Genomic DNA, 25,086 nt, shown 5'->3' with positions numbered 1-25,086 from the left:
GAGGGTTCCCATTAGAAATGGACCATGCATGTTTACAACACAATAGTTTTCTTCCAAGTCAATACCTTTGACTTGACAATAACCTTTATAAACTAACCTTGCTTTGTTTCTTATCACTTGACCTGCTCAATTGTTACCAATCACCTTCTCATCTTTTGGTCTTTTTCAAGTTCCCATGTCTCATTCTTTTCAATTGCAAATTGAGCCTCTAGCTCAGTTGTTATGATTCATTTATAGTCTAAGAATATCCTTATCGATTTTCTTATTGTATAAGCTGTTGAATATTTGGCATTGAATGTAATTAAGAATATTTTGAAGCAATTTACAATATTCTATGATTTTAACTTATACCTTAGAGTTGTATTTCTTTTGGATTTTCACTTTGATTGGGTATTAGATCCTTACCAATTCATTTTAGATCAATTGTTTTGTTTAAACTTGAAGTAGTGTTTTCTTTAATGTTTTCATGTGAGTGTTACGGAATTATTGGGTCAAAATATTAAACTATTTGTGTGTGTTTCCCTTTCTTCTTTTCTTTTTATCAGCTTCTTTCCTTCTTCCTTTTCATTAGCAATAGAATAGAGGAGCTGGTTCAACTCTAGAGGTTTCTCTAGGCTTGGAATTATTTCTATGGGCACAACCTTCAACGAACATTTGATGCTTGAACAGTATCATACAAAATGCATCGATCATTTGATGGTAGACTCTCTTTCATTTACAAATACCTTGCTCCCAAGTTGGAATTGCTGTGTGGTATAAATTGCATCAATGTGCTCCTTATAGATTAATGCACAAGGAGCATGTTTGATTTGTTGAATGAACTAATTTTGTACTCCTGATTTTTTTGATTATGTGAGGGAGTTTGAGGCTGATTAATATGGAAGGCAAAATCAAGAGTTGTGGTGGGTTGGAAGCTGAAACATGTTGACATGGAGAACGCTTGGTGGAATTATGCAAACTTGAAATTACGCAAATCTCCTTACACTTCTTGGGTGGGATCAATTGATGGTGCTAGAAATGACTTAGACAAGAAGAGTTCATTTTAACAAGTAAGCTGGAAATGCATCATATGCTTGGTTGAAAGTCCAACCACAAGTTGCGAATGAGAAAAATGTTTGGTCAGAATTCCAACACCAAGCTGGAAATGAGGAAACATTTTGAGGGCAAATTCAATTGTTAAGTGGAAATCCTTCATAATTTCGGCATAAATGAGAGGATGGGTTGGGATTCCTTAAGATTTTTTATTATTTACTTGAAACTCGCTTGGATTCTTTGCATTTTTCAACTAAGTATTTTCTCAAGTTTGGAATTTCCCTTTGTCTTTGCCCAGCTACGTGAATTTTGATTTCCATGTAGTGTTTTTCAAATTTTACATTTAACATCTCGATTCTCAATCTTTGACATCACCTTGCAACTTTGATGAAAACTTCTTACACTTGATGAAATATTCACAACTTCACCCTCAATTTCCAACTCTAGCATACAACATTTCAAATCCATACTTCATTCACAAATTGATCAAAGTGCCCTTTCGAACTGATAAGACTTCACAACCTTCTAAACTGGCAAGAGACTAACTGTAATGTTCCAATTTTTAGTAGGTCTTTGCAGTTGGCTTGGTCAGTTCATCATTGCGATCCGCGTGAGCTGATACTGGGATTTAAAGGTCTCAATTGTGGACTTGCTATTTTTTGTAAGTCTATTTTGAGCAATTGGCATATGTGGCAGTGCAGTTGGTGGCGCTAGTAGTTGGTCATCACCTGAATTGGATGGAGCTACTTATTAATGGGTTCATATTTACTAATTAATTGATGATGCTTTATTATTATTAAAGCACTTTGTTTTGTTTAATGTTATAAAACAAAATTGTGAAGATGACACTTCTTAAGTGAAAAGAGTTTAGAAAAAGCTAAGTGCTGTTTGGTGTTATAAATATGAGCTCATTGTGAGAGAAAAGTATCCAATTGTCTATTTGCTTTTTATTTTGTCTCTTGTGAGGATTTCTGAGTTTTTGAATTCAATCCATTGTTGAAGTATAATGGATTTGGCTTGAAATTTTGGTACCTTCTCATACTGTTTCTATTGTGGTTGAGAACAGGAATTGTATGCATCTTCCATTTCTGTGATCACTATGGTTAGGAAGACTTTGTGCTGCTGAAGAAAACATACATTTCATCTGCCATTAGGGAGCTCTTAATTACTGAATTTCATTACCAATTGTGGGCGTCCAATACCTGGTAGTATTTTGAGTTTTAATTTCTACAATTTAATATTCTTCCTGTGCAAATTCAAGCGCCTAGGTGTTTGGGCAATTAGACTAGGGTATTGTGAATCTGGGAAAATTTGTTACAGATTGGGGACGTCTAAATTTTCCTAGCATTGGTGTCAGTTTTCAGGGTAAGCATCTGATTTGGACGGTATTTCTCTCTGCTTTTAGGCCTGCATTTCGCCTCCACCAATCTTGGGATTATAGTGTCTCTGTTTGCCAATTTAAAACATTGCTGTTTGCTACCTAACTCCTTGTTCTTAAGGTGATTTTATTCCTATAAGATAGACACGTTTTCACTGCTATTTGGTGTCTGAAGCTCTAGTTGTGCATGGCAGTGCCATTGCCTTCCTGGGCTTGCCGTCTTATCATTCCCAGTCTTGTTGGGCAACGTTGAAATTCACTGATATATGCTGCTGCATATTGAGTCGCCAGTTTGTATTTTGGCGTGGGCAAATTATGAATCAGACTGCAATGAGCCCAACTGGTTATATCTTTGATAAGCATCAAATTTCTTTACTAATCAATTGATATCTTTGATAAGCATCGAATTCCTTTACTAATCAATTGTTTGACATTTCGTCAAACACTATTCAAGTAAATTCCAATAGATCAAATATATTGTTTCTTGGTGGTTTTGAATTTAACTTAAGAGTTCCTTGCAAATAAACTTGAAATGGAAAAAAAATGATATGAAACAACAATTGTTACCAACTTTCTGACTCTGAGGTTCAAGTTCAATTGCAGTTTAGGACATATCAAATTTGAACACTGCTTTAATATTAATATTCGTTTTTTACAAATGAAGATGAACCTGATAAATATTTAACTCGTAGACAAGTTGCAGCAGTCGAATTCTCCCCTCTGATTTGCACTCCAAATTTACTAGTTCCCAGGTGGGTAGCAGCAAGGTCACGATGCCAAAACAAGAAAACAAGCAGTCCTGATTATAATAAATGCCTGCCCTAAATACCCTCACATAGTCTGCAACAAGTGCTCACAAACACTGATTTAATTTATCTGCCGTAGATAAACGACGAATTGCTAAAGGTGAATGCAATGTGAAATACAAGAGTGATGTCTCAGCCCAGGAAGAAATTCAACAGCCCAATCAGAATTGGGAAACCCTTCCAACATTCCCAAATCACTCAATGCCAAGAATTAGGTAGCTAGGTGTTGAAAAAAAACAGTTTGAATGATCACCAATTATTGTAGGACAAGAATCACACCAATAAACAAGAATACTATTTGCTCAACTTTTAGAATTTCTTCTCCAAATTCTTCAATACCAAACTCTTCTCAACAACAATCATTATAGTAAGAGAAGACAATAATAAATTCCAGAATTTAATCCACAATACCTCAGCTATGGATTAAATGCTTCCAGCTTCAAACCCTTATACCTCAGCAAGGGGTTTGAAATCACCAAACTCGGAAACCCTCACAAAGACAATAGAAGTGAATAGACAATTAGAGGCTTTTCTCACCAAATGGGCTCATATTTATAATACTTTTTGGAACTTAGCTTCTTTGTCATGCTTTTCATTTAAAAAACTTCACACAACTCCATTTTATACCATTAAATATTATAAAGTGCCTTAATAATAATAAAGCATCATTAATTAATTAATAAATATGAACTCATCAATAAATAACTCCATCCAATGCAGCTAATGACCAATTGCTAGTGCCACTAACTACACTGCCAAATATGACAACTACCCAAAATAGACTTACTAGAAATAGCAAGTCCACAATTGAGACCCTCAAATCCTATTGTTAGCTCACGAGGGTCGCGATGATGAGCTAACTAAGCCAGCTGCACAAACCTGCTAAAATTAGAGACATTACAATCCTCCCTCCCTAAGATTGGATGTCCCTGAGCAATCCTAGAGTAAAATGAACACTACATCCCACTTGAATACCAAGTCTGAAATTGTGTAGTGTTCTATCATGCACAATCGACTCCTGTAGCACCAACACCCAAATACCTGATATCGATGACAAAATCATTGGAAAACTAACTGCAAGCATTGATTGAGACAACAACCCATCAAAACTCAACCCAATTGAAACACCAACTCTGTCATCACCTAAGTCACAATTTAATTGATCCTCACACCCAACTACACTGTAGAGATGGTAACAACCATAGGTACCTGGAACACTACCACCAACTCCACCCTTTACTAAGCTGTCCATGGTGTGTCAATATTGCAAGTGATCTAACTTGCAACCATCGATCTTATCTGCAAAAGATAGTGCTAACCTATCCCATAACGGATGGTATGTAACTGGAGCTAACCCACACTGGCGTGAAACCAAATCCTTTACCTGTGGGTCAAAAGCAAAATGTTGAACACTCCTCATTGAGTAATGCTGGTAAAAGGCCCCAATCATTGTCAATGGCTTATTAGTACCAAACTGAGAATCATGAGACGACTCCAATCTCTAACCCCAAACTATTGGTCAAGAGAGATCTTGAGAAACTGGAGCCAACCCACACTGGCATGAAACCAAATCCTCTACCTGTGGGTCAAAAGCAAAATGATGAACACTCCTTATTGAGTAATGCCAGTAAAAGGCTCCAATCATTGTCAATGGCTTATCAGTACCAAACTGAGAATCATGAGACGACTCCAATCTCTAACTCCAAACTATTGGTTAGGCAAGGTCTTGAGAAACACTCAACAAACCCAACTATGAAATCCTTATGGGGAAGCATCGTGATCAAAGTCTCTACAATCTTTCCCACGAACCTCCGAATATTGCGAGGCTCGGATACGAGTACCCTCAAACACCTGATATGGTCCCTCTTGCAAATCTGCATTGTCCAATAGATATTCCATGAAAGACTCAGTGTAGTAGAAATTATATATGGAAGTGTCAACCTGCTTTCCCACAATCCACAACGAATCCCTCCAAAATTGTGGCATTGACCACTGTCCGATGCTATCAATTGTATGAGATTGAACAACAAATTTTCTCTCGAGAGAAGGAAAGAAATCTCCATGAGAGCACATTGCCACATCAAGTGATATCTTGCCCAAGTCTTGTGAAGGAGAGGGAGTAGTGTTTGGAGCTGACACACAACCCTTTAAAGACTCCACCACTGCCATGCTAGCTATTGGACTTGCTATCCCAGCTAGGGAAGCTTCTTTTCTCACCTATTCTCTTTCATCTGAGTTCCAATCCTTTTTTGTCAAATGTGTTGATAAGCTCATTCCGTTGGGCCTACAAAGATGGTAACTATAGATGACAAACTGACATTGATGATCATTACAAGGGTTCAAGTATGGCCCACAAAGTGAAAATCTTTAAGAATTTGACAAAGGATGGATCAATATGAAAAATTCATATGTATAAAACATAACGTAAAAAAGAGGACAATTTAATGTTTAATTTATCCTTGGAGGAATAATCAAATAAGGTTGCGATAATGGAAAGAATCAGTATTCAAGCTGGTTGACAACTTCTCCGAATAGATTTGGCGGCAATTTTAGTTGCAAGTATTGCCATCAATGGATAAGTATCAGATTACCATGAACGATTAAAGAGCACAATGATTGGATGGTTTTTGATAGCTACATATTGCAGCAAGTGTAAAAATTAACTTTTCAAGTTGTTCTATTGATTTTCCTGACCCAAACATTAGGGACACAGTAACAATACTTTCCCTAAAAACACGATAAACAATATTCGTAGCAGTTGAGGTGGGAAATTTGAAAGATAGATTAAATAAGTTCCAATTCTTTTTCTGAATATAAGTAAATTATAATATTCTGCATCCGTTTTAAAGATCTGACACTTTTTTCTTTTATAGTGTAAAACATTTCTGAGGTGGGTTATCTGATATCCAATATATCATATTTGAATAAAAATTAGAATATGCAGACTGCTTTTAGGCCATTTTGGAAATATGCCAGCAGGGACAATGTAGTATTTATGTCTTTTCTTTCAACACTAATTTTTCTCTTACAATAACTTTAAGATCATTGATGAATTTTTGTATCAAGCCTATAGGTATTATTTTATCAGAGGCACATAATCCAGAAAACTTATAGATGTCAAAGTTGAACAATCTCTTTTGTGACCAAATTTCATGTCTAATAGTAGAATTACATGTGGAAGAGTAGTATGTTCATTCTCTGCCATATTCTAGTGCAAATATTTTATTGATGACAAAGTACTAGCCTTTAACAACATTAAAGGGATCAATTTGAAGAAGTTCATGGTGAAGGAAAGGGTAAATATTATAAGTGGAGATTATTCTATGTGCAGTCACTCCAATCTTTCTGTGTCTTTTAAAAGAGGAAAACATTGGTCATTTTTATCTCTTTACATTACTGATTTGATTGTTTACTTTTAGTTCTTTATTCAACAGTAGGGGCTTCTAAGCTATTTATGATTTAAATTTCAGGAAAATAAACCAAAATCTTCTATTTTGTTGTAAACTGTTTATCTATATTTTTTTTGCATGTCTTCTTGATTAAATTTACATCGTTTAACCATAATCCATTTAGATAGTAAATTTATGGTTTTTTGTCTAGTAATAATGATAATTTTACTTTACTTGCAATATTGTGTTCAGGATATTGTCATTGTAACTTATTGATTTGTGATGATAGATTTCCAAATTAAATTTATATGCTAATGTTGTCTTTTGCAGTGGCAACAATGCATTTTCAAACACAAATCTCCAATTCAGATGGGAAAGGATATTCCTATGCAGCTAGACTTCTTTCTAAACTTGTTTCAAATAGCTCAACAAGTATCTCGGAGCATAACTGCAAGAGCTATCTTTTGTTCTATTCTGAAACCAACATGGGCAATGGAATTCGAACATGTTTATATGTTTTGGGCCTTTTATATTGTTTTTTTGGATTGTCTGTAATAACTGGTTGCTTTTTTCGATCAATGGCAAAAGTTGTGCAGCAGACACGGAAGGTTGTTACTTTGGATCCTGACACTGGGATTGAAGTGGTTACAAGAGAAAGGATATGGAATTATACATTGGCAGATATCTCTTTACTAGCTTTTGGCACAAGCTTTCCACAAATATCACTTGCTATCATTGACGCCTTTCAAAACCTTGGTCAACTTTATGCTGGAGGTATTTCCTTCTCCTTTCTTATGATACTTGGTTTTTAAGTAATTTTTTTCTTCCTTTTATTGTAATGATATATTTCATTTGCTGTTTTGATGTCATGTTTTGCTGAGTTTTGAGTCACTTACATTTCAAGCCTTGGTTGGTTTAAAGTTGTGTCACCATGCTTGATGTGAATTTGCCATTTCTCTCAAAATGAACAGGATCATTCCATAGTCACTATCTCAAAATTAGGAACATAGGATCTCACAAGATTTGTTTTTCGTAATTAAAATGGCTCTTTTGATGATCTTGCACAACATTAAAATAACTTGTTTTTCGCTTTTACCATAAATATTATCTTATCCTCAACACATTAGCTAGCACATGATACCTCAAATGAGCTTTAGGCTTAGTGGAGTCTAGTAGCCACCGGAGCATTCAAATTCAACAGAGAAGGGGGTAATAATTCTGTTTAGTTAGTGGCTTGGTCACATACATGTGAGTTATGTATCAAACTCTTTGATTCACCCATTTTCTATGTTTAATGCATCCATTTGTTTCTGGCTAAAATACTAAGTTGCCAATGTGAATGCAGATATGGATGAGAGAATCAGATGCGTGGAGGTGCGAAATTTTCATTTTTGGATTTTTGGATGCGTTTATATATATTTAAAAAATATATATATTATATATGCAAAGAAATGCAAGAAATATACAAAAATAAATCATTCCATAATATGCCACTTCACCATTGACAGTTCAACTTCAAACTTCACAAACACCAATAAACAAATTGAAATACTAATTAGTAAATTACTCATGTTCAAGATTCCAATGCAATTTGAATTACAAACTCGAAACTTAGTTGATGATTCAATGTTTGATCAATGATGAGTCAAGATCAAGATTCACTAATCAGATTCATAATCATAAGAATTCTCAAGAAAATCCATATTCTCATCATCTCCAACTACTGCAAATTCAAGATCATTTGAACTAAAAACGGTTCCACTTGTGCTAGATGCACCATGTGCAATGATGCTATCATCATCATCATCATCTGCAATTGTAGTAAGCTCCAAAAACATCGCATCCAAGTTTTTACATTTAGGGGCCACATTTCAAAGCTTGGCTAACCCTTCCTTGTATTTGTCCTCCGTACATGACAAAATATGCAAGTTGGTATGAATGTAAACGAAGTGCTTAGCTTTCTTTGAGCGCAACCAATTGCACTTCACTAAATGGATATAGGAGTAAGTACTCTAATTCTATTAAGCAACAAAAGAACTTGCAACCTAGATAGTGTTCATAAAATTAAACATACAAATGAAAAAAGCAAATGAAAGAATGTTACATGCTAAATTGTAGAATAGAAGTGGTAAACAAAAAACAAAAAAAAAATACTTATGAGACGATTTTGATTGCAAGAGGTTGTAGATGATGGTATGGTTGACCATACATATACCACCATGTGATAGCTCCCATGCGATGTTGGTCATTTATTGCATATAGAGTAAGTTTTGATCCCGAATCAGTTAGCCAAATTCTAGCCTCACCTTTTTGTGCATTTCATCATCTTGGAAGAGTCTTTCAAATGCATTTTAGCACCCATTAGCAACTTCTTTATCCCCAAATGGTGGAACTCTATTTGGCATAGAAAGTATTTCCTAGCTATAGTACCTTGGAGATAAGGCATATGCAAGGAGGTGCAATGGGGAGTTATTTTCTCCCAAAGATGATGAATGATTGCTTCCACCTTATTGTATAAGTCTTCACATTTTGTGGGGTTATTCTCATGTGTTTGTATGGAAACTTTTTCCTTCTCTACCATGTCGTGTCCATGTCATTTGTAGTGAGTAATTCTGTAATAAATTAAGTAGTTATTAGGAAAAGTCTTGTACCAAGAGTTGCGTCGGTCTGTATTAGTAACCAATCCGAGTGCTATATGTAGTACTTCATGGAATTGAAGGGGATATGGTTATAAAGGTGATCATTGGTATTGATAATGTAAAACTCTTTTGGTACAATCATAAAGATATATTTTACCATTCTGGTTATTGTTTCACTTACTCATATGAAGTAGTGATAGTATTGTAATTCCTACTTGCCACGTAAGTTTCATTATTGGCATTAGACTATGCCATATTTGGTAGGAACATTTCTAGCGCTGTTAAGTACGAGCATGTGGTTTGCAAGGATGGGGGCGAGATGGAGATATAATGGGCAGATCTTCAACTAGCTGACAATAATAATTGATGTTGTCTGGCAAAAAGGGTAGTTAGACAGTTATCGGTGTGGACACGGTTGTGTCGTTTCATTGGTACCATTTCGGACATTATAAATATAGTGAACACTTATGTATTTTGGCATCATTATCATTGTATGAAATATCATTGTTGTGTATGGAAAGCATTTGATAATGAATAGTATTTTGCATTGAGTATATGTTTTCTTTCCTGTTCACCTACAGCCTGAACATTTGGCGCCGTTGCTAGTTCGAATTCGGAAGTAGTATGGAAGGACGGAGATAAATGGGAATAACAGTACAAGACAACCGAAAGACGAATGATGATGGCGAAACAAATTTTTTTGAAGGAGAGCACGAGGTAGTGCAAAACATTCACATTCTGTATTGTGTAGGTCTAGAAACTTTCGTACGGAGAGAAGCCGTGGAAGACAGGGTTACGATAGACAATGTGTGGGATGTTATGCATGCGAGCTCAACCACGAGCAAATTTTTAGACCAACTTCCCTGTCTGATTGCGCAAGCCTATGTGGCATAGAAGAGATGCCAAGAGGAAGCAGAGTGCGAGGAACGCCGTCAGGAGACCCTAAGGAAATTCTATGAGGAGAGAGATGCACGACATCAGAAAACTAAACCATGAGTTGTTGCATTGTGGTGTCTAGGGCACTCAGAAATCTGTAACTATCGCATAAGTTGACACATGATGTATATAGAATAAATAAATAAGAGTGTTCTATTTTGATTTTGTTTTATAATGGTACTATATGCCAAATGCCCAATCTTTTAAATAAGAATAGGAATTTGAGGGAAGAAATCAATGAATTAAAAATTGTGCATGGCGAAGCCAAATGACGGCGGAGAATAAGACAACTCATCGGGGAACGGACCGAGGGGCAGCTGGAGGAATCACCTAGTGTGGTGGTCGTAGCAGGGTTCACAGGAACCAATGAAGGGTGCCTTAGTTCACTAGAATGACGAGGATAGAGCAATGAGGAGTTGCTTGAGGAAACATGGCATCAATTAGCAGTGCTTAGGAGACAAAGGAGCAATTTTTACTTTCATCATGTACACTACTATGAGAGGGAACCTGTGAAGAAGTAGGAGAGGAGGCAAGGCCGACAAAAGACACCGAGGCAAATGGAAGTGCTGGAGTGGCACTGCACGGTGGTCAGAGTAAACTGCCGGGATCAACTTCTACTAGTTCAACGACGCGATCTAGTGGTAATCAAAAGGCAAGAAGCACTATGTCTCAAAAGAAAAAACTCTCGAAGTTCACGGGCGACGGCAAGGAAGATTCCGTGTGGCATTGCCGTATGTGTGAAATGATATGGACCATCAATGCAGTCATAGATGTGGATGAATGGTTGAACCAATTTCTTGCTAGCCCATAGGGGGTAGCGGTAGATTGGTTTTCCGACATGGACAAGGCAAAGATCTCCACATGGGATGATTTGAAAAAAGAATTCCAAGCAAAATTTCGATTGCTCTGGGATGAAAATGAGGTTGTACTAGAAATCTACAACTATAAACAAGGGAAGGACATTGTTCGAGCCTACAATTGAAGGCTTAAAGATCTTAGCCGAATGGGTACTCAACTGGCAATCAAAAGGCAAGAAGCACTATGTCTCAAAAGAAAAAACTCTCGAAGTTCACGGGCGACGGCAAGGAAGATCCTATGCGGCATTGCCGTATGTGTGAAACGATATGGACCATCAATGCAGTCATAGATGTGGATGAATCGTTGAATCAATTTCTTGCTAGCCTGTAGGGGGTAGCGGTAGATTGGTTTTCCGACATGGACAAGGCAAAGATCTCCACATGGGATGATTTGAAGAAAGAATTCCAAGCAAAATTCCGATTGCTTTGGGATGAAAATGAGGTTGTAGCAGAAATCTACAACTATAAACAAGGGAAGGACACTGTTCGAGCCTACAATTGAAGGCTTAAAGATCTTAGCCGAATGGGTACTCAACTGGCAATCAAAAGGCAAGAAGCACTGTCTCAAAAGAAAAAACTCTCGAAGTTCACGGGCGACGGCAAGGAAGATCTCGTGCGGCATTGCCGTATGTGTGAAACGATATGGACCATCAATGCAGTCACAGATGTGGATGAATGGTTGAACCAATTTCTTGCTAGCCTATAGGGGGTAGCGGTAGATTGGTTTTCCGACATGGACAAGGCAAAGATCTCCACATGGGATGATTTGAAGAAAGAATTCCAAGCAGAATTCCGATTGCTTTGGGATGAAAACGAGGTTGTAGCAGAAATCTACAACTATAAACAAGGGAAGGACACTGTTCGAGCCTACAATTGAAGGATTAAAGATCTTAGCCGAATGGGTACTCAACTGGTGGATGAACTAAAGAAACGCTGGTTTGTAAAAGGCCTTTGCAAAGCATTAAGAAGAAAAATGAAGATAGTTCTGCCCACATCATACATTGATGCATACAACTGTACCCATCAATGCAGTCACAGATGTGGATGAATGGTTGAACCAATTTCTTGCTAGCCTATAGGGGGTAGCGGTAGATTGGTTTTCCGACATGGACAAGGCAAAGATCTCCACATGGGATGATTTGAAGAAAGAATTCCAAGCAGAATTCCGATTGCTTTGGGATGAAAACGAGGTTGTAGCAGAAATCTACAACTATAAACAAGGGAAGGACACTGTTCAAGCCTACAATTGAAGGCTTAAAGATCTTAGCCGAATGGGTACTCAACTGGTGGATGAACTAAAGAAACGCTGGTTTGTAAAAGGCCTTTGCAAAGCATTAAGAAGAAAAATGAAGATAGTTCTGTCCACATCATACATTGATGCATACAACTGTACCCTAAATCTAGAAGAAGAAGAGAAGTAAATCTTCATCCTCCTCCGAAAGCGATGAATCCTCCGATGAGGGAAGTTGTGCAGACAATGAGGAGCTTGGCAAGAAAGTACAAGCACTTAAAAAAGACTTAGAGTACAATAGGAATCGGATACAATATGATTCGAAGGGAAGGCCCATAATCTAATGGCGGGCATGTAACTAGTGGAGCCACTTCACCATAGAATGTTCGAAGAATGACACTCTGCAGAAATTATGTCAGTGGTGTGGTCCAGAGGACCACGAAGATGCCAATTGCCCAAAACAAGTAAATCTCATTAACATCGACGAGGAAAAGGTTCTGGTTGTCACCTGCAATCAAGCTTAGTAGGCCACATATCCTAACCCTCGCACGGAGAAGCAAAGTTTGCGGGAGGCACGGGAGGACGTAGAAAAAGCAATGAAGGCTACAAAGGATATGAAAGATGCTATTCTTTGGCGATCGGAGGGAGAAAACAGCTTGGTCAATCAGATCCTACAAATGGAGGTGCTCGTCAGAGTTCAAGACCTATTACAAGCTGTACTGCAACTAAGGATGACATTACTGAATACCCATGCACACATGTCGGAGACAAAAGGACATCCAACCGTACCAGGAGGGTCTATGATAGATCCCATGTTGTTGACAGTAAGCAACGACCATCATTCGACAGTGGTCGAGATGGGAATCCTCGGAGCCATCTTGACAAACACCATCATGGATGGTGGGGCTAGGGTAAATGTTCTTCCTGAGAAGATGTGGAGGAAATTGGGAAAGCCTACCCTGTAGCCGTCCACATTCAACCTACTCAGCGTCGACTAGAAGGGGATAAAACCCCAGGGGACCTTAGTGGCCCAACAAGTAACTATCGGGACATAGCCATTTGTTCTAGATTTTGTAGTAATCCCCTTGAAGAAAAAGGGATATGATGCCATTCTTGGAAGAGGATGGCTAGTGGCCGCAAAAGTAAATAACAATTGGAAGAAGAATATCCCGTCAATGGAAAGTGGAGGGTGGAAGTTTGCGATTGATCTCCAAACTCAAGTGGTAAGTGAAGAGATGGCATCGTCATTGGAGTCTAAGTCAGATGGAGAGCACCGGACTGATGAGGGAAGAATGAGTCAGAATGACAAAGGCATTTTAGAGTTGGAGGAGTGTTCAGAAGATGAGACCAGTTCACTGAATGGACCTTTTCATTGGCAGATGGAAGATTATGAAATCTTCCATACATACATGCTTGGAGTCGAGGAACTCGAAGATCAGGAGGTATTCCCACCATAGTTTGTGGAATATAGAGAAGGAAATGCGAAGATCAATGAGAGTCCTGCCCATTGCTTTGAAGGAAAAGAGATAAGATATGAAGAGCCATCCGTAGAGGTTACTAATCTTGGAGAAGCAGAGAATCCAAGGAACATACTCGTGGGAGATGACTGGAACCCAGAACTAAAGGTTGCGGCATTCAAAATCTTCTTGGAGTACAAAGATGTATTTGCATGGACTTACAAGGATTTAAAGGGAATCCCACCGGAGATGTGTGTCCACCGTAGACAGTTGGTACCTGGAGCAATACTTGTGCGGAAGTGTCTGTACAAAATGAACAAAAACTACGCAACCCATGTAGATGAGGAAATTCAACAAATGTTGGAAGCCGGCATAATATTCAAAGTTAAAACGAGTGGGTGTCACGAATCATGATATCGATGAAGGACGGGATCCAAATCCAGATGTGTGTGGACTTTCGGTGCCTCAACACGGTCACAATAAAAAATCCTTTCCCAATTTTGTTCACCGACACGATTCTGGAAGAAGTGGCTGGACACGAGATGCATTCCTTCATGGATGGTTTCTCTGGCTATAACCAGATCTCCATCATTGAGGAAGACAAACTGGAAACTATTTTTGTGGTAGAGGATGGAGTGTATGCGTACAACCGAATGCCTCTCGGATTGTGTAACACACTTGCCATGTTTCAGAGGATCATCTTCCACATATTTGACAAAATGTTGGCAGGCAACTTCCACACATTTTTGGATGATTGGTCCATTTTCAGTGGACAAGACAACCACTTGAAGGCACTTTAGGAATGTATGGAGAGGTGTCGATGGGCGAGGCTGGCCGGAAGGGGTCAATGATGATTTTCCGGATGTGCACTTATTCAGAATCATTGTTCTTTCGGAATGGTACAAGTCTATATGGGAGTATATATCAACGTCTCAATTTTCGAGAGAGATGTCGCTAGGCGAATGACGGAAGCTAGTTTTAAGAAGTCAAACTTTTCAACTAATAAATGGTCTTCTCTATAAGATGAGTCCTGATCAAGTACTATAGCGATGTGTAATGGAGGAAGAAGTGCAAAGTGTTCTAAGGTAAGCACATGAAGGTCCAACAGGTGGCCACATGGGACTGGACACAACAGCACAGAAGGTTCTGCTTGCTGGGTTATGGTGGCCCACACTTTACAACGATGCACGGGAACAGGTATTGAGCTGCGATATGTGCCAGAGAGCCGACAAACCACTCAAGAGGGACTTCATGCCATTAAACCCGTCCCATGCTCAGGAGTTGTTTGAACGTTGGGGACTAGACTTCATCGGTCCATTGAAGGCGAGTAGGGCCTAGCATTGCCAATACATAGTGTGGAGTATTTAACAAAGTGGGTAGAAGCATGAGCACTACCTGATAATTGTGCAATCAATACGGCTAAGTTCTTGTATGAACAAATCATCACATGGTACGACATACCTATTCAATTGAAAAGTGACAGAGGAGGTCACTTTGTCAACCTGTGATTAGATTATTGACAATAGAATTTAAGATTTTTCATTCATTGTCAAGTCCCTATTTCCCATGAGCCAATGGCCAGGCGGAGGCCACAAATAAAATTCTGGTGGCCATCATATACAAATCATGTGGCATCGAACAAGTAGACTGGGAGGAGAAGTTACCTTCGGTGCTGTGGGCCTACCGTACCACATTCAAAGTCACAACAAGACAGATGCACTTCCAGTTGATGTTTGGCCAAGAAGCTGTGGTACCAGTCAAATTTATGGTCCGAAGTCTGTGAATAGCAATTGACAATAAACTCGAAGATATGGGAAGTTTACGAGAACGCTTATACCAATTGAACAAACTGGATGAACGCAGCTTAATAGCGCAATGGGCGACGGAAGTGGCACAGACTCGTCGAAAAGCGTGGCACGACAAACATTTGAAAAGGACGAGGTTCCAGGTAAGCCAACTTGTGCTTCGGTACAATGGCCGCAACAAGATAAAACCAGGGAAATTGAAGGTTAAATGGCTTGGACCATATAAGGTGAGAGAAGTCAGTGACAATGGATCCATAAAACTATGGACCTTGGATGAGCACGAAATTCCTGAGGCCATCAATGGATCGAACTTAAAAATTTATCAAGAGTGACAAGGAGGCGAAGTAAGAAATCATCGCAAAATTGAATTTAAAAAAAAAAAAAAAAAAAAAAATGAAAAAAAAAAAACCGCAGACACCTCGTGTCCCGTGGAAGCATGTGGCCGCGAATGCTTGGTGTCCTACAGACATGTGGCCACAGACAACATGTGTCCTGCGAACATGTAGCTGTGGACATGTGGTGTTCCACAGGTGCATGTTTCTGCAGGGAGAAGTAAATATAAGACAACAAATATAAGCTGCGGGAGTTATAAGTTTTTGCTGTGGAGAGTTTTTTTATTCCTTTGCCAAGGTTAATCAACAGCAAGTAAAGCCATGGGATGGATAAAGAAGTTTATGTTGAGGATAGAGAAAGGCAGTTCGTGGAAGCAATATTGGTGTTGAGATATAGGAAGAACACTTGTAGGAAACCATAAGAAGAGTATCCACTGAAGGAGAAAAGAAAGAAGCTATGGGAACCATATTTCAAAACATAGTGTCCGCAGGAAAAAAGAATATCCACAGGGAAGTAGAGGACAACAAAGGCATTCAATGTGGGAACCATTGCCACTGAGAATCACTGCTGTGGAAGACAAAAAGAGAAAGAGCGAATCCTAACCGTTTCTTTTGGTTACATTTAAAGACAAAACAAGAGACCGTTATTATGGAGTCTGTAGGAAAAAGAAAGCAGTGGAAAAATTAGTTGAAGGCAAATATGGAAAAGAATGTGAGAGTGTTGGCTTCCAGAGTCCTCATATCGAATTGGAAATTTTGGGCTAACTGTTTATGTACTTTAATAAGATCTTTTTCTAGACTGTGCATCTCTCCCGTAGCTTCTCTTAAGATTCTAAAGTCTGATGTGTTGGGACCTGACTTCTTATTAAAATCAATGTTTGGTTTTAGTAGTCTTAGACTTCCTAAATTTCTGATTTGCCACAATTTCTGTTGATTTGAATCCTCAAAAGTCCTATGCTCTGCAAATCCTACAAAAGAATAACACAATGTTGCAGGAGTCCTATATCTCTAAATGGCGATAATAATGACTGGTTCCAACCAAATTCTTGATCTGGATTCAAAACTGATGATTCACTAGGAAAAGGCCTTGGTGTCCTGGGATATACTAGCGGATATCTTCAACAAGTTTCGACTCCACAAAATCCCTGTCAACTCATTTCCAATGATATTTTTTCCACGGTGCTCTAATTGTATCTGTCATTCTCAATGAAATAAATCAATAAATAGGCCCAGCACATTCCCAATCCTTTCCTCTCTAAAGTTAGAGCATTATAACACTGTATTGTTCTCAGTTGCTTTTACCAATGCTGCATACAGAACTATAGCTTCTTTTTTTCCAACTCTAGTATTCAAAGTTAATTTTCAAATTCAGAAAGTTTGTACTATAATCTGGAAATTTGTCAAACAGTTATACCACATCCTCTAATATATTCTAAACAGCATTTGAACAGCCTAGGTTAACATGTATGGAGTTTGTATACTGTAAAACATGGTGCATTAAGCACAATACTCTTCCCAAGGAGCTTCAGAACATACTGGTTTCTTCCTTCATACTTAGAGCATAAATTAAAAATGTGGCAATGAGTTACTGTATTAAATCACAGAGTTCGATTCTTCTACTGGGCATTACACTAAATAGTTATCAGTGGGACCTTGTTCTAGCAAGCAACATATATATTCAGATTAAGAGCATGCGTATTTAGAGTAATAACTAAGTGGTACCCTTAACATTCAAGAATCGTGGCTATGAAAACAATCCAGTTCTAAGCATCAACATCATCATAGAAAACACATACGGTGGATGAACCTTCAGAATAGACGGTTATTACAACTTGTGAATGCAAACAATTTTTAAAAGAATAAATGGAGTATCTGACCCGAGTTCGGATTTCAGCCATGACTGTATTGCCTTGTGTTTTTTCCTTACACTCGATGCCCGAACTGGAATCCTCTCACAGCCTGACCACCATTCCTTCAACAACCACCCTGCTATTGTAATGAAAGTAATCCGCTTTAGGATGAGAAACTTTTGTGCCGATCTATATAGCTTGACGCCTTGCTGGGTATTAACGCTGGCACTTGTATGTGATTCTCGCGAAGTAGACGTGTTTGGGGATTTGCTGAAGATTGTTATAGCCCACTTACACTGTTGTTAATCCTTATGGTACTGCAGTTTGTATTTGTTGGGTGCCATCTTGATTGGTGAAATGTCCTTGCAACCCGACAATGACAATGATGAACTTGGGCGGGGTTATTGGTTTGGCGTGAGAAGTTCTGTTATATATTTACCCTTGTACCCCCAGACATCACCCACACATTCCACACAATGGTGAAAACAAACTATGGCAGACTTCAATTTGTGAACGCCTTGTCAATCGTGACTCTAACCTTGCCACGCTCCGTGTTCAAAACTGATGGTGATGTAGACTGAGCTTAGTCTCTTCCCTTCCTTTCTCAACTGTCGGCTATAACTCTAGGTCACGTTCTCACTATATTCGTGTGCCCACAGTGTTCTCATGAAGAAAAGGGCATCTCTCTCCCATACAAATCAATACCAGATGATAATCACAAGAACTCCACTCATACAAACTTCAACAAAAATGTAGAGGTTAAGAAAGTCTGAAATCGTACCAACTGGAGTATGCCTGGAACTGTACTGAACTGGGCAACTAACAAAACCTTCAATAACTCTGAGATTTTCCTATAGACTCTTTAGTCGGCAAATCAAAAGTAAACTCTACAGGCTGGCAGGCTAACGTGGGACCTGTGGGCTATACCACTATAATATCCCTTTCCGGATATTTTACCAAATACCCATGATATAAAGTGCAGAATTAAATCCGAACAATAAACCAATATTCAATATAAATTCCAGAACTTAAATTGATTTGTAGCCTGCAGATTTGCATACAAGGAAACTCAAAAAACTTTGTTTTATTCCTCCAGTATTTAGAAAGTACATATATAAACCAGGAATTATCACAAATAACCACTAAATGTGTTACTGAATTATATAACAACAATACAATAACATGAAACTATCCAAATGATTCAATCTTATAAACATTAAGAATAGTCAGATTGGCAATATAGATAAAACCTGTAAGAAGGCTAGGTTTGCGTCCAACCTCCAAAAGTTTCTTCAAGGGTTTGCGTCCTCGAAGAGATGACCAGTAACTATTTCCAGCTCGCAGATTAATATTTGTTTTAAATATTATAATCTTCATATATGCTCTCATGTGGAGCTTGTTGTACCTTTATCACTTTTACCAATGTGATGCATGCTCATTCAAGCAATGTGGGATAAAGCACCTTTTTTGTCCTTTAGTCACTTAAGTGAACATAGTACTTTTTAAAATAAAGTGACAAGTTAAATGAACTTTAATAGTTAGTCAGTAAACCATATAGTCTTTAGGCATTAAAATAACTGACCAAATGAACTCTGATAAAAATGTGCAATAGCTTGTTGGAAAGCTCTCGGCAAGATGCTTCCAACCCAGTACTAAGGTACCAAAAATACTGAGCTCTGATTACTTACTAAAAATAGTAAGCATCTGTACAACCTGCCAAAACTCCTTTGATGTGTTTGAAATTGGAAATGTCTAGGCCAAATCTTGAACTGAACCCCGTAAAGAACCTTTTCGCCCTCGAAATCTAGGCTTAGTGAGCTGACAACACAGAATTATAATGCCCCAGAAAAGGGGGACATTACATTTTTCCACATCTTTTTCAACTTCTTGAACCTTCGAAAAATTAAATTCTTCATCTCCCTCACCATTTGCAATTTGCTGCTCTAGGATTTGAAGAAGTGCCTCCGACTTCTTTGTATGCTCTTTTACTTCTCTTTCCAATATTTTAATCTCCTCGTCTTTTTTTTTTCTTCCTTCTTCTTTTGTGAATCCTTACCCTGAAATTTACCATGCATCCATTTCATAAATAAATCCATTTTCAAGAAAGTCTCTTTTACCTTTCTTCTTCTTGTCTTTGATACCTCTCCTTAGGCCTTTCTCCTCTTTGATCTCTTGGTCTAGTCTCTCGGTATTCAGGTTCTCTCTTTAACTTGTAAAAGACAAACAAACAACCACAAAATACCTTTTTCCCAAACCTTTTGGTCTTTGATACCACTTGATGCAGAGGGCACAACAGAAGTGTGCTACATGGGCCTTACACAAAACTTTGAAATTATAGGTATGGAATCACATTTATAATCTTTTCCAACCATTGAAATGAATGCAAGAATGTTGCATCTTTTAAGAACAATTTCTCAACTAGGGTAGAATTTAAAACCCTTAATCAATCATTAATAACTTATATAAATGAAAGAATGAAACGAATCCATTTTGTGAGACTCAATAATAGTGAGTTTCCAACATTTTCTCCAAGTTATAGCCAAATCCAAGAAAGGAAATAAAAGTTATTACAATTTCCTCAAAGTTGTTCATATTATGACAGAATCTGACCAGTCTTCACCAAAACGGACATAACTTCTTACAAACATAATGAAAATAAGCCAAACCAAAACGAAATGAAAGCTAACTCATATACCTTTCCGAAAATATAAGTTTCAGATCTGTATCATTCAAAATGAGTTTGCATAAATCAAAACATCAGAGAAATTGCAAGAAAAAAATCAGAAAACTGAATATACAACATCAAAATAAGTTTTCTTTCATTCGAAATCCTTCCTCCAACTTCTCCAACTTACCATTTTGTGGTTTGGAGACCAAATATATATAATTTGGAATCACATTAAACTCTCCAACTAGCCTACAACTACCCATTAACATATTTAAACCAACTTATAAAAAGTTGTCACCAAGTTGTAAAAGTTGTCATTACAATTTTGACAACTTTTGATTTTACAATTATTATCCAAATGACTTAAAACTTTCCCTAAACCCTTAAAATATTCACATAATATGAATATAAGACTCCAATTAAACTATTTCCACTCTATTTTTATACATTTGAGTGGTTTTACCATACTTGACATTTTCCAGGACCTTGTAGGTCACTATGATTTTAGTGGCTTTTCTAGCCTTAGAAAATAATTTGAATGAACTCCAATAGGTCCTTACATAACATTGAAACCATATTAAAAATAATTAAAAATATTAATTTATTCATGAGACAAAAATTGAATAGGTACTCCTGCAACAGTCTCTTTCAAACCGTGAGATTTCAGTAGGGTTTTTGGCATTCTTGGCCAAGGAGGTCATAAAGTGGAGACAAAGAATCACAAGTTGTCACAAGAATGTAAGGAATATTGGGTAAAATTGGTGGGCTGCGATCTCGCACCAGAGGAAATGGAGTCTGTGGTGAAGGGTGCCCAGAGCTGATGACTATGGAGAGATTTTATTTGAGAAAGCCATTGGAGATGTATTATGGATGTAATTAAAAGCAGGTTGACGGGGGCAAGTAGGGCCTCAAATATAGCCCTACCATAGATTATATTCATGAACGACATCATGAATGGTACCGTGTACAATTGGGCCATGGTCCTCGCCAACAGGATGGAGTTCATGACATTACAACATTGAACATTCTTCATGCCACACCATACTATCGACTTGTTTCTGGAAGCAACCCTTCATCAAGTTCCAGTTGATGGCTTTGAAGTTCCACTGAGGGGGAAGTTGGCGCCAGGAGAACCCCCAGTATTCTATTGGATACATTTAGATATGGGTGGAACCGTGGCCGGTTAGAAGAAAGTATTACAAGGGTTGGAGGCATTCAGGGACACAAACAACAGAAGGGAGGAAACCATAGAGAGTAGTGGGGCCGATTTCAAGGAAGAGAGTACCTTGACAGAAGTTGGCAGTGACGTGGTGGCCAACGGGTCCACATTCTTCACCCCTCCCTAGTTGCCAACTTTTGGCACACTTGACAACCGCTACCTTGCTCATTCCTCTGTTTGGCCAGAGACATGCGCCGGTCATCATGACTCCACCGATGGCCACGACAGATATTATGACTCCACAGATGGTCACGACAGATGTTATGCCTCCATAGAGTATTTCACCAAATTCAGTTGCACCAATAGTGCTAACTACAGAGATAGTAGAGTTGCCAGTGCTAGAGCCTGAACCTTAGGTTCGATTCGATGTGATTGGCTCTGACGTTGTAGTCACCATATCTTCCTCTTTGTTGGTCGACGCCCAGCTACGCCAGCTAGTACATCTAGTTTCGCCGATACAATCAGCACAGCCAGATCAGAGCATTGAGCTGATACAGGTAGCACAACTCGAGAAGATTGAGGTGATGGATAGAGCCAGTGCATTCCTATGACATCAGTTTCGACTCATTCCTGCAGATGTCGATCACTACATTCAGTCCTTGAGGCATGGTGAGGTATCCCCAGGAGCAGCTGCCATATTGGAGCTATAGGAGGTGGGAGTACCACAGTCCGAGGATGCGCCCAGAGAGGAGGAGGCGACACTGGATGTGGACGTGGCTACCGTAGGAGAAGCAGAGATGGATACCGATGGGGAGTGGAATATCGACTATGTAGGAAAAGAAGATTATGGGTCGGATGAGGATAGATGCAAGGAATACCTCAAAGCTATGCAGGTTGTGATGGAGAAAGGACACATTGTTGCATGCTAGGCTTTGACTCACAGGAGGGAGTTACATTTGATCCGAGCTTATATTCGGGGGGTTTGTCTTGAGCATTTTTGCTCCTGCTTTGAGGCCAGGGGATGGCCAACAGTGCAAACACTCATTTGTGGGGTTATATAAAGGTGTCTACTATGCTCATAGGTGTGCAGAGGCGGACAGGGCATCAGAGAGAATTGCAGTTGAGAGGTCTCTGATAGTTGAGAGGGAAACTAGGGAGAAGTTAGTTGCTAAATTAGTTAGTCAGCAGGCAGTGTGGGCAACTGAGCGTGCAATGCTTTTGCGAGACAAGGAGACAGTTGAAGAAAGACTACAGGCAAGTGAGCAAGAATTGCAGATAGCAAAGGCCCAGGCCATGGATGTAGCGCTTCTTCTGAGGAGGCAGTGGAGGTTAATGCACGGACTTAGAAGGATTTACGCATCCGTACTGATCAAGTGTACGAGTTGCACCGACAGCAAAGCACTACAGGGACGCAACCTCCTTCCTAGTCTATATTGTTTCTATGATGTATTGTAACATACCAAATTTTCATAACCGTTGTGAAATAAATATTTAACTATCAACTAATTCTAAATCATATGACAATGACTACCATTAACTAATTATAACCAGAAAGAAATAACAAATGGGAAACATACTTACCCTTGGTAGAATTTGCATATAATAATTCATATCAATCCACCATTAGAATGGCTCCCTTTGAGGCCTTATATGGTTGTAAATGTAGAACCCCAGTAAGTTGGAATCGATTAGAGGATGGAATCATTGTTGGGCTTGAAATGCTATAGGAGATGGAGGATCAGGTAATCCAGATTTGTCAAAGGTTAAAGGAAGCAAATGACAGGCATAAAAGTTATGCTGATGCTAAAAGAATACCTAGGGAATTTGCAGTAGGGGATAAGGTATTACTGAGGGTTAAATCTCAAAAAAGTACTATCAAGTTTGGCAAAAACACAAAGCTAGCCCCGAGATATGTGGGACCCTTTGAAATTCTAGAAGTAGTGACCCTTTGAAGTTCTAGAAGTAGTGAACCCAGTAGCTTATATAACTGCTTTACTACCAACCTTTGCCAGGATGCATAACATCTTCCATGTGTCATATCTTAAAAAGTATATTACCCACCATGAACATATGATTGCTTGGAAATTATTGCAGGTATGAGAACTAGGGGTGGTAGAGGTAAAATCACTCAAAATACTCGAGGTACGTAAGCTATGCTTACGGAATCGGGAAGTGACTCAGTGCAAGGTTCAATGGGACTAGTATGCTAAGGATAATGCCCCCTGAGAGGATTATCATGATATTTCTCAATAATATCCCTATCTTTTCATTGAAACTGATAGTTGAACATTTCTTTTCTTCTTGTATAAAACTATTTGAGTATTGCTTAAACTTTGTTATTATGTTCATCGAGGACGATGAAAAATCTAAGGGGGTGGGTATGTTACATCCCAAATTTTGCCCTAATTTTTGATTTGATCATAACTATTGGATTAACGAATTATTCATGTTCGTGTGAAACAAGTTAATTATATACGGTGTAACAACTGCTAACCGATTATTCCTTTTTCCTAGTCATGTGAAAGAAGTTAGTTAAATTAAATATGTTGTATCAATTGTTAACAGATTGTTTCTTTTCTTGATCATGCGAAATGAGTTAATTAAATATGTTGTACCAATCGATAATGGATTATTTCCTTCATGTTCATGTGACATGAGTTAGTTAATATAGACGTTGAGGAAAATAATCAAGTAACTTATAACTGTCATTAGATGACTGACAATTATTTTGATTAGAATTAACGATAAATATATTTTTGAATTAATGTCTTGGCGAGAATGTATTGCTTGGGTGATTGCAGGAAGAAGATTGAGGAGAGGAAAGCATTGCTAAACGGGATCATTGGAAGGGGATGGTTGATGGGTTCAGTCATTAGGATCGACAGGCATGACCTAAGACTACCTTGGAAGGATACAGAGACATGACCATAGGTTGCATTATAGGACCACATTAGCTATTAGGAAAATAATAAAATAAAAACTTTAAATAATTTAAATTAAATATAAATGATACCTTGGAAGATTTATTTTTGACAATCTCTTATTTAATCATCATAAACTCTTAAATACGAATATATATAAAGATGAAGTGGCACCAATAAATTATAATTATATAATCTACTGAAGTCATCTCATCAATACACATATATAAATGTACATAAGGGCTTATAATAATAATAAAATAAAGATTGAACCCTTCAACTTTTAATTCTTTTCCCTTGTTTCATTTCTTTTCAAAAATTTGAATTTATGAAGTAATCAAAAGAAAAGTTTCTTGATAACCAATGGGTCACGGCTAACCATTAAAAGCCCATCCATGAGATCGTCTGAAGCACCCGTTTCCATTCTGTGTTCTTCTCTATTCTCCAAGAAATTTGCTACATTTTTATTCTGAGTTTTTCTGCCTCATATTAAACCATTTCTATCCCTGCAAAACTGAACTACTCCTTTGATTTTTCATTGAGACCACAATAATAGAATCACATCAAGGCTATACGCAGCGGGAAGTTCTCAATTGGGCGAAGAGAGAAACCAGTGTTGGGGATCA

The 25,086-nt window shown here is 38.2% G+C and overlaps 1 protein-coding gene across 3 annotated transcripts in view; it reads left to right on the top strand.

Annotated features, from left to right (window-relative positions):
* LOC149545943 (magnesium/proton exchanger-like) overlaps positions 1-25,086 on the top strand; it is a 145,015-nt gene that overhangs the window by 35,996 nt on the left and 83,933 nt on the right. For 2 of the 3 annotated variants that reach the window (XM_089790889.1, XM_089790891.1), the window contains one exon: positions 6,936-7,379. In XM_089790889.1, coding sequence (XP_089647015.1) covers positions 6,944-7,379 — 436 coding nt within the window. In that variant the 5' untranslated portion in view covers positions 6,936-6,943. Of the gene's footprint in view, positions 1-2,098; positions 2,238-6,935; positions 7,380-25,086 lie in introns of all 3 variants that reach the window. The other variant, XM_089790888.1, reaches the window with a different exon arrangement.

The sequence above is a fragment of the Cupressus sempervirens genome, chromosome 7, assembly GCF_028749045.1.
Source record: "Cupressus sempervirens isolate cs-2001-9-10 chromosome 7, ASM2874904v1, whole genome shotgun sequence".
Taxonomy (NCBI): domain Eukaryota; kingdom Viridiplantae; phylum Streptophyta; class Pinopsida; order Cupressales; family Cupressaceae; genus Cupressus; species Cupressus sempervirens.
Note: the sequence above shows the minus strand (reverse complement) of the source record. Positions and strands in the feature narration are given on the sequence as shown.